Here is an 11353-nt window from a genome sequence, read left to right on the forward strand (position 1 = left end):
TCGAGGCCTCCCGGCACCGGGATCAGCAGGACAGGGTGCAGCGCCCAAATCCCCCAAATTGCCCTGTGTCTCTGTTGGTGACTGGGGGCGAGGCCACAACCTCCCTATCCGCCCTGCTCTGTTCCTGACAGGGGAAGGCGCCCCAACCCCCTGATCAGCCCTATTCTGTGCCTGATAGAGGGGAGCTCCCCAACCCTCTGATCACCCTGCAGCTCTGTGTGTGACAGGGTGTGGTGCCCCAACCACCTGATTGGCCCTCCTCTGTGTGTGACAGGGTGCGGCTCCTCAACCTCCCCCTGCACTATGGGCCCTGCTCTGTGTGTAACGAGGTAGAACCATAACCTCCCCATCGCCCCTGCTCTAAGTGTGACAGTGGCGGCGCCCCAACCCCATCATCGGCCCTACTCTGTGAGTGACAGGGGGCGGCGCCCCACCCTCCTGATTAGCCCTGCTCTGTGCGTGACAGGGGGTGTCACCACAACCTCTCCATCGGCCCTGCCTTAAGTGTGACAGGGGGCGGTGCCCCAACCCCCCAATCAGCCCTACCCTGAGCATGGCTGAGGGTGGCATGGCAACCTCCTGATCGGCCCTGCTCTGTGTGTGACAGGGGGGAGCTCCCCAAACCCCTTATCGATCCTGCTCTGTGCGTTACAGGGTTCAGAGCCCCAACCCCCCTGATGGGCCCTGCTCTGTGAGTGACAGGGGGCGGCGCCCCAACCTCCTGATTAGCCCTGCTCTGTGCGTGACAGGGGGTGTCACCACAACCTCTCCATCGACCCTGCCTTAAGTGTGACAGGGGACGGTGCCCCAACCCCCCAATCAGCCCTACCCTGAGCATGGCTGAGGGTGGCATGGCAACCTCCTGATCCGCCCTGCTCTGTGCATGACAGGGGCGGCGCCCCAACTCCCCAATCGGTCCTGCTCTGAGCCTGACCAGGGGCTGCACCTAGGGATTGGGCCTGCCCTCTGCCACCCGGGAGCAGGCCTAAGCCAGCAGGTCGTTATCTCCCGAGGCGTCCCAGACTGCGAGAGGGCACAGGCCGGGCTGAGGGACCCTCCCCCTTCCCCCCGAGTGCACAAATTTTTGTGCACCAGGCCTCTAGTATATATATATATTTATCTATTTTGTTAGTCTTTTTATTTTTTTAAGTCATTATTTTCTGCATTATTGACAACTACTTTTGCCTCTGATCACTTATTTTCTCTTAAATTTTGATCTGCCACTTTGTTAAAACATTTTTATTATAAAACTTAGCTCTCCACTTTAAGAATAAAAATAGAAGTTACATTGTCATTTATGTATATAAGATCTCTTCATTGTGGGTTGATTCAAGTTGTAAAAATCTTTAAACATTTGCTGAGTTGCTGTAATGTTAAGTTGGAAATATCATTTTAATTTTTATTACATTTTTCTAAGGTAGCAATTGATCCCCACTTTCTATTTCATTAACTAGGTACCATGTCCCTCTATTAAACTTAACTAACAGGTTTTCCATTAAAATGAATAGGTTTATAGGTCGTGTGTTTTTAGTTGGTGAAATTATTTAACATCCTGTTATTAGATTTCTCATTTATCTTAGAAGTCCTTTAAATTTGTCTGAACACTTACCTAGTTTTTTAGTTTAAGAGATTTTTACCTAGCGCCATGGAACTCTCGGAGCATCTGTAGGAGGAGGCAGTTCTGGTTTAGAAGAAGGGTGAGCATGGGCCAGAGAGTTTAGGTTTCCTCAGTCTTGATATGCTATTGTGAATAGTAAGCTACGACTATTAACAGTATCATAGAAGTATAATTGGGAAAAATTGGAAGCCAAGAAAGATTGAGAAACTTTTAACTATAAAAGCTTATCTTTTGAGTTGTGGCATTTGACATTATCAAGATGAGAATAGTCAGACTAACAAGAATCCAAGATACTATTAATGGACTTAGTAAAGTTAGTATTGCTTTCCTGTCAGATTTGTATCTCTCTTTGGCATGTGGATCTTGAAAAATTTCTAATTTTTCTGCAAGTTGGGATTACATATACAAATGTTTTAAAAATTATATATGATTGTCATTATTACTATAGGGAGAATGTAATTCTGTGGTGAAGATCACTTAATAATTTGAAATGAAGCAGTATTTCCACAGTGCCAAGAAGCCGGCTCATATTTTCCATAGTCATTAACTCATTTTTCAGTAGCAGTTGATCTGTACAGTGCTTTGTATTTTGTCTAATGTTTTAATCATTATTTATGAGTAGAGAAAGCATCACAGATATGGTTTACTTTTAATTTTTAAAATGTATTATAATCTGTTTGTGGCTACCACAGTTAGAAATTAAAGTTATTTTCATAGTATTCTTTTGTGGTTGAGGAAGGAATTTTCTGCACAAATCTTTAAAGAGAGAGCTCCTTAAGTAAAACTACCTCAAGGTTGGGATTTTGTTTTAGTGCATGTGTGAATGAAAAATAAAAAGCTAGTAAAGAGAGAAAAAGCCTAAGATGATTTAACTACTCTTTTCCCCTCTTTTTCTTTTAATTCTATTCTGTGTTCCTTTATTGAAAATTTTATAGTTTTTTTAGTATTCTGGATTATTCAAATTTTGTCTTTCATTTTTGCACATTGTCTGTATTTGAAAATAAGATTGTGATAGCTTCAGGCTCAGTGCTCTCTTCTGCTTGAGCAGCAGGATTCATTTCCTGCCTTAGGCTCATCTCCATCCAATGGTTGATTTTCTAGGTTTTAGCCATTCTCATTTAGAGGCTTATTATTCCTTTTTCCTTTTGTTTCAAACAGTTTTACATCATTACCACCTGTTCTTTCTGTTTTAGAAGTTCATTTTCTGATGTAAAGCTAAATAGTTTTGTTGACATAAGTTCTTTTCATCTTTTATAGCAGGTTAAATGTTTTACTCATGAACTGAAACTATTGACTCAAACTTGAATCATGATTAGAATTAAAAACATTTTCAGTGAAGCCCTGGCCGGGTGGCTCAATTGGTTGGAGAATCATCCTATACACCAAAAGGTTGTGAGTTTGATTCCTGATCAGGGCGTATGCCCAGATTGCAGGTTTGACCCCAGGTCAGGGCAAGTGTAGGAAACAACACATCGATGTTTCTCTCTATTCCTCTCTTCTTCTCTCTCTCCCAAATAAAGAAACATATCTTCCAGTGAGGATTGAAAGGAAAAAAAAAAAGACATTTCAGTAAAGGTATTATGTCAGTATTTGTGGCAGCCAGTTCTTTTGCCTCTTGTTTAAGCAGCTCAGGGACACTGAGTCTTCCAGCTGCAGTCTGAGCCTAATCATGGAAAAGCTCTTTGTGGGGAAGGGGGTGCTCATTTCAGCCTCAGAAAGGGTATAATTAGTTTCACCTTTTGCTTACCTGTTTACCAAGTGCCTACTAATTAAATGCTTGCTGAATGAGTGAATTAGGTTTTTGTTAATGGTAGTGGGTGTTTTATTTTATTTTGTTTTCTTTTTGGTTTAACATTTAAAGTGGAGACTTAAGGGTGATTTAATTGTTTGTAAATTCAATAAGTGAAATATTTTCAAAAAGAGAATGTTATGGAAACCTGGAGGAAGGCTAAAGATGTAGCAGAAGGATTTGTTAGATAATAACTGGAAATAATTTTCTGGCAGAACAGGTTCTTTAAACATTTTCTAAGGTTCCAAATATGGTTGCATAATCTCTTCCCATAGTGGTCTTTAAAAGTAATATTATTTATTTTAGTTGAAGTATTGTAAGGGTATGTCTTTCCAAAATACATGATTTGGTTTACAGCATTCTGTGGTCATATAAGAATAAAAAAATAAAATTATGGTAAACATTTTGCAATGTATACATGTATCAAATCATCACATTTTGTACCTTACAGTTATACAATATTTATGCCAATTATATCTCTATAAACTTTATAGTGGTTCTCAACCTTCCTAATGCCGCGACCCTTTAATACAGTTCTTCATACTGTGGTGACCCCCAACCATAAAATTATTTTTGTTGCTACTTCATAACTGTAATTCTGCTACTGTTATGAATCGTAATGTAAATATCTGATATGCTATATGTGTTTTCCGATGGTCGCGACCCACAGGTTGAGAACTGCGTAAAGGAATGAAAATAAGAACTCATTGGAATATGCATGTATGCTTTTAAAACTAAATAAAAATTTTTAAAACAAGATTACTTATATATTTTTTTGTTAGGTTTTAGTTTTCCCTTTTTATTCCAAGGAATGCATAAATGCAAATTAAGTTTTCATTGTAAATGGAGAAATTGTCATTTATATGACATTCATAACTTTTTGTTACTTGCCTATAGGCATTGCTGTTACAATAACCAGGGAAAATAGTAGTATCTAGAGTAAAATTTCTCTTTGAGAATATTTGTTTGGTTGGAGTTTCAGAATGATATATTTTTTTAAAAAACTTTTCTTTTTCTCTTAGCCTCTCGAATTGCTTTGGCACTCATTAGATGAATGGCTAGTTTTAATAGCTACAGAACTGATGAAAAACAAAAAGGACTCAACGGATATCACTTCTATTTTACTAAAACAAAAAGGCCAAGATCAAGATGGTACTTCCATTCCTCCATTTGAACCTCCAGGACCTGGGAGCTATGAAAATCTATCCACTGGTACCAGGGAATCTAAACCAGATGCTCTAGGAGGGAAACAGGAAGCCGGTGCAGACTGTCAGGATGTTATTTCTATGACAGCTAACCGGCTAAGTGCTGTCATTCAAGCTTTTTACATGTGCTGTTCTTGTCAGATGCCTCCAGGGTAAGAAGGTTTCTGCTTTGTTTTTTTGTGCAGGTCTCAGCCTATCAATAACCAACCTGGTGGCTGGTCTAGCCCTTGTGGTTCTTATTATGATTGCAAGGCGCCCTTCAGCAATAACCATCAGGAAACTTTGAAAAAAAAAAGTTTATTACTTACAAGGTCTGGAAATTACATGGCACACCTGGGGCCACACAGCGAGGTCACAGGGAGAGAGCGAGAGCAAGAGCATGGCCCACTAGAGAGCTAGTGCACAAGCGGTATGGGTATGGGCCTGGTGTTCTGCTTTTTGGGGGGTCGAAGGTGGGGGTTTTCTGGTGCTCAGTCTTTATTGGTGAATTTAAAACATAAGAGTGGGAATTTAAAGTGTGGGAAGAGAAAAAAACAAGTGGCCTAAATGGTCAGTTATCCAAGTCAACCAAGATCTCTAAAACAAAGGAGCCTCAATGTGGGGAGGTGGCCTGGCTCTTATCTAGTTGGGTGGCTGGCAATGTGTTTATTAAAAGATAGCCATCTTTGAAGTGTATACCTCTTTGAAGCAGAAGCCTTGGCAACCAAAACTTAAGTCAGGCGCCTGCATTACAAAACGGGAAACCCAACTGTCAAGGCTTACATGGAATGCTTATTACTTCTCTGATAGATGAAGAAATGCTATGATTTTTTATTTTATTTTTTGTAATTTCAGTAAAAACAGTTGGTAATTTGTTGATTTTAAGTTCTATTCTGATCTAGTGTTAGGATATTCATACCAATCTAGAATTATTTGATAGGCATTCTATAAGTTATTAGCATGAGGAATGCTGAATACCACTTTGTATAGGATCACTTTATTATGTATTTGAAATGTATAGATCAGAGATGCTTATTAACATTTCAAGGTTTTAAAAAAGTCACTTGTTTATATGCTAATGAAAATTTTATATTTTTTCATTTTATAGATTGGGTAGACATGCCTCAATTTCTTAATTTGTAAAGACGACCCAAACCGAATTTTTGTCTAGAAGCCAGTCCATTTCAATACATAGTTTTCAAATTTGTTGTATCAACTTTTGTCTGTGTGTTCTGAATTGTTTTTTTACTCCCCACAGAATGACTTCACCCCGTTTCATCGAATTTGTCTGCAAACACGATGAAGTCTTAAAATGCTTTGTTAACAGGTAAGGCTTTCTTGGACTCATGACTACACTTGTAGCCTTTTCTTTCTTTACTTATGTTTTCATCTCTACAGAAAAAAGGTTACTTCTGTTAAACTATTAAAATAATGTTCAGTGACAAGTGAAAGTATTGTAGGTGTGTTGCTCTTCTGTTTTAATATCCATATATCTGAATCTGCATTTCACTTAATGCTAGTCATCGTTTCTGTTCACTTAAACAAAATGTATTTTTCTTTCAGAAATCCCAAAATTATATTTGACCACTTTCACTTTCTCCTTGAATGTCCTGAGTTGATGTCAAGATTTATGCATATCATAAAAGCACAGGTATAAATTTCTCTTAATCTTGTTTTTAATCTGTTTAATGAAAATTGACTTTCTAAATGTGAGTACCGTTTAGTGAAGCAATTATTATATGTGAGACCTCCTGCTATAAAGGAGTAAAATTACCTTATTCTTTAATATGTGAAATTACATTAGTATGTTTGTTTAGTATGAGGAGTAATTTTTCTTCAAGAAATGTGTATTGAGGTCCTATGTGCAGTGGCTATTCAAAGACAACAGAACACGTTGCCACATTTCCTGAAATGAGCTTCATGGAACACTAGCCCTATAAAGCTCATGGTCCTTGGGAAAAAGATTTTATCCCCAGATACTTTGGGAAATGTGCCCTGTTGGAGATTTATGAAGTTTATCAGCATCATATTAAAGGCTTTGAGAAGCCCTCTACTAAAAAAGAGTGATCTAACTTTGTTAATCCTCCAAATTTATTTGACCTGACAACCTTTCCCCTGCCAGGGTTCATTCCACACATCTCATGTTTCATGTAATGTGTTAGAAAAAGCTTGTTTTACTACTTAACAGCTCATGTGAGTTTGGGTACAGCTCCAGCCTCCTTGAGTCTTGGTTTCTTCATCTGTAAAATAGAGATAAACCTCATAAAACTATTAAGACTATTAAATAGTGACTGGCATATATGTTCAATTAATGGTAGTTGTTTTGGAGGTAGAAGACATGTATCCTTTCTCCTAGAGGATCTTAATTGAGTCTAGCAGAGGAGATAATAAATGTACCTATATGATAGTAATTACAGTATCACCAGGTTCTTCGGGCGTTTAAGGGATGAAACTCTTGCTTCTGGCTGCTATAATCCAGAGGAAGTCAAAGAGGAGATGGTTTTTAAAGTGGACCTTGAAAAACATGCAAAATTTGAAGAGAATAAATGGGAAAGATGAACATTCTAGCTAAGATATGGACATGTAGGTGGGTGAAGCAGAAAATTTGTGTAGGTGAGGAATGAGATACAATTCTGGAAAGGCAGATTTAGGTCATCCTTTGTTAAACCTCGACTGCTATATTAAAGAATCTTTGTTTGCTAGGGTGGCAGGAGCCAGTGATAGCTTTCCCTTAGGACAGTGATGGCGAACCTGTGACACTCGAACTCATTTTTTGGTTGATTTTTCTTTGTTAAATGGCAATTAAATATATAAAATAAATATCAAAAATATAAATCTTTCTTTTACTATGGTTGCAAATATCAAGAAATTGCTATATGTGACACGGCACCAGAGTTAAGTTAGGGTTTTTCAAAATGCTGACACGCCAAGCTCAAAAGATTCGCCATCACTGCCTTAGGAGAATGACATGACCCTGGCAAAATTTTAGGAAACACGTTGTCAGAAGTGTAGGATAGACTGCAGGCTGTGGTTTGGTTAGTAGTCATAGGATAAATACTACAGGTGTGTTTAAATGTCTTTAGGGACACGGATTCTTTCAGAACTTAAAGAAAGCTAAGAACTAAATCTGACAAAATTATACAAATGTCTATTAGTATCCTTTGACATCTGTTTAATAATGAATGGTAATGTAAAAGAGAAGGTAGTAATAACTTACATTATTGAATGCTAACTTCAGGCCAGGTATCATACAATTTTTTTATGTGGGTTATTTTATTTTTATAACAATCATGTGAGATGGGTACTCTTAACTAAAGAGGATAAGTACGTTAAGTTATTCAGCACCAAGTGGGAGAACCAGAATTTAAAAGTCTGTCTGGTTCTTAAGTTCATTTTCTTAACCTATATTGTGTGACTCCATTCTAGGGCAAATGAGATTATGGGTGAAAGAAACTTAGTTTTGGAAGAGGTAGTGTGCTATTTTTTAATATTGTCTTTGCTTTTCACTTCTTTTATCCCTTCCCACTCTGAACAATTCAGTCAAAAAGCATCTGCATCAGCTATCCACCTTACCCACCTCTTTGACTCACAGAATATTTTGTTGCCTGACCAGACTGAGGAAGGTGCCCTCAAATATTATGGTGTTCCTTTTATGGTGTTTGGAGTTGGGGCGTGGTAAAGGAGGGTGTCTGTGTAGAAGAGGGCCTCAGCATGGAGTATGTGAGTTGCAGTGGCGTATGGAGAATGTCCAGTGTGGAGGGTGGTGACAGTGGCTCAGTAGTTTGACAAAGCCCAAGTGGGGTACAGGGCATGCATGCAGTGAACAAACGGTTCATGTAAGCTACATACAGGTTGTTCAATACGTAAGTATAGTGAATATAGTGGGAGCTTTGTTTTCTCATTGTTGGAGAAAGGAGTTTCAAAATGGAGGAAAATAGAATGAACCATGTGCCTTTGGAGTGGAATTGGAGATGGCAGTGTGAGCTTACAATTTTTAATGTAGATAGATAGATATAGCTAACCCAGCACCCAGTTCTTGGTCTCTGAATACCGTTCTTAATGAATCAGGACTCATTGGAGAAATGGCTAATTCCAGGGCTGGGTCAGTGAAAGTACAGATGAGCCTGGAACATCTATGTGCAAGAAAATTTTTTAAAGAATTATGACTCAGGATTAATAATGACTCAGAACCAGCTTGAATATACTCCACTGTCCAAATCGGGAACAATTTGGCCATCAAAATAAATACTGATGGCAAAATATTATAAATACAACCAACTCATGAGTCTGTATTGAAAAAATTAATGAATACATGGAAAGTTTGATGATGTGAGGGATATTTTTACTATCTCAAAGTATGTCCCCATGGAATACAAATTACAAAGATTTCAAAAGGCCTTTATCACCCAGGCTGGGTGGCTCAGTTGATTGGAGTGTCATCCTGTACACCAAAAGGTGGTGGATTTAATTCCTGGTCAGGACACATACCTAGATTGCGGGTTCGATCCCTAGTTGGAGTGAATGTGGGAGGCAGCCAATCGATGTCTCTCCGTCTCTCTCTCTCTCTCTCTCTCTCTCTCTCTCTCTCTCTCTCTCTCTCTCTCTCTATCTCCCTAAAATTAATAAACATATCCTCAGATGAGGATTAAAATAAAAATAAACAAACAAAAAACTTTACAGTGGGCACATTTGGCAGTGACCAAAGCAGAACTATCAGTGTGCCAGTTGACTTGGCGCACAGAGAAGAACATGGCATCACTTCCTTAATATTCCTGCCAAAGATGCACACCTTGCACTTAACCATGAGTCAGACATACTAACAAAATAAGTGACCTGCAATCTTTAAAAGTATTGAGGTCATGAAAATTAAGAAAACAATGAAACTACCAGAATGAAACAGGACAACTAAATAAAGTTCTTCAGGTATTGCACTATAAAGGACATTATTAGGAAAAGAACAAAACTTGAATTAGGTCTAAGGATTAGATACACTGTAGTAATGTGTCTGTTAATTTTCTGATTTTGACGGTTGTTTTCTGATATGTAGAAGAATTCTCTTATTTGTGAGAAATGCACACTGAAGTTTTTAGACTTGACTGGACATCATGTTGGCAGCTTACTCTCACAACAGGAAAAAGAAATACTTTGTATTCTAGTGTACTTAGAAATTTTATGTAACTTGAGGCTGTCCCAAAACACAGTTAAAAACAAAAAGGATCTCTGCTAAGGGATTGACTTCTTGTTCTGTTGGTGGTTTTCAGGTGGCTTGTAGTTAAAGGGAGAAACATTTTGTATTGCTGTACAAATGCTAATAAGAGGAACCTCTGTAATCAGTCCTGTTTTGTGAATTATTTTATGGAAATGCAGGTACTGAGAAAGTTTACATACAAAAATCTGCCCTTTGGCTTTGTAGGTATGTGTATATGTATGTGGATGCTTTGATCTTACAGATATCTTATTAGCTTTTAAAGGTAGAACTTTATATTTTTTTATGTTCCATTTGAATTACTTTAAAAAATTGTCATTTGCTTTTATTTCTTGGTTCACATTTTATAGATAAAAGATATAATTTAATATTTAGTATCTTATAATGGCAAGGACAGTTAATGTAATTTTAAATCTTATTAACAATTTTATGTTAATAATAATTTTAACATTATTATGAGTGATAATAAGAACAACACCTCTCTGAGCAGTTTGGGTGTTAAGTATTTCTACAAGTTAACCTCTGGATGCTGCTTTTTTTCTTCTGTAAAATGGGACAGTAAGAGTCCCTTTGCTTCATAGTGTTGTGAGGATTACATGTCAAAATACATCTAAAGTGCTTAAAACTTATAGGTGCTTTAATAAATGTTAGCTAATCTATGATTATAATTATTATTATGCCTTATATATGCATTATTTCACTTAATCCTCACAATTATCACCTAAGGTATTATTTCCCCGATTTTACAGGTGGGAAAACTAAAGTTCTTAGAGGATTCTTTTTTTTTTTTTTTTCGAGGATTCTTAATTTCTTTACATTCTTAATGCACTCTAGTTTATTGTACTTCACTATTTAGAACTTATTATATATGTATTGTTCTAATGCCACTTTCATTTCTTTAACTATATTAAACAATTTTAGCAAAGAATTTGAGATATTTAAAAAAATATATTTTATTGATTTTTTACAGAGAGGAAGGGAGAGAGATAGAGAGCTAGAAACATCGATGAGAGAGAAACATCGATCAGCTGCCTCCTGCACATCCCCCACTGGGGATGTGCCTGCAACCCAGGTACATGCCCTTGACCGGAATTGAACCCGGGACCCTTGAGTCCGCAGGCCGACGCTCTATCCACTGAGCCAGACCGGTTAGGGCAGGGACAGAGTACAAAGCCCCAACCCCCTTGATGGGCCCTGCTCTGTGCGTGATTATTGCACATGTGTGCATATTTCTCCACAGTACACACTGAGAGGAATCATTGTGGCCTCAGGGGCATTCGCATCTCTATCTTTAAAAACTTTTTTATTGATTGATTGATTTTTGAGAGAGAAATTGTTTGTTTTTTTTTTTCAAATTTTATTTTTTATTACAAAGGGTATTACATATGTGTCCATTTTTTTCCCCGCCCTAGACAGTCCCCTAGCCTCCCCTATTCCCCAGTGTCTTATGTCCATTGGTTAGGCTTATATGCATACATACAAGTCCTTTGGTCGATCTCTTACCCCCCTACCTCCCGCCCCCGAACCCTCCCCGGCCTTCCCGGTGCAGTTTGCCA

At 38.0% G+C, this 11353-nt stretch overlaps 1 protein-coding gene across 1 annotated transcript in view; it reads left to right on the forward strand.

Annotated features, from left to right (window-relative positions):
• The window catches only part of HACE1 (HECT domain and ankyrin repeat containing E3 ubiquitin protein ligase 1), an 80884-nt gene that overhangs the window by 40450 nt on the left and 29081 nt on the right, over positions 1 to 11353 (forward strand). Inside the window, exons 11-13 of the mRNA XM_015572751.1 lie at positions 4430 to 4764; positions 5850 to 5918; positions 6155 to 6242. Of these exons, the coding sequence (XP_015428237.1) occupies positions 4430 to 4764; positions 5850 to 5918; positions 6155 to 6242 (492 nt within the window). The remainder of the gene's footprint in view (positions 1 to 4429; positions 4765 to 5849; positions 5919 to 6154; positions 6243 to 11353) is intronic.

This window comes from Myotis davidii, unplaced genomic scaffold (genome assembly GCF_000327345.1).
Source record: "Myotis davidii unplaced genomic scaffold, ASM32734v1 scaffold68, whole genome shotgun sequence".
NCBI lineage: Eukaryota > Metazoa > Chordata > Mammalia > Chiroptera > Vespertilionidae > Myotis > Myotis davidii.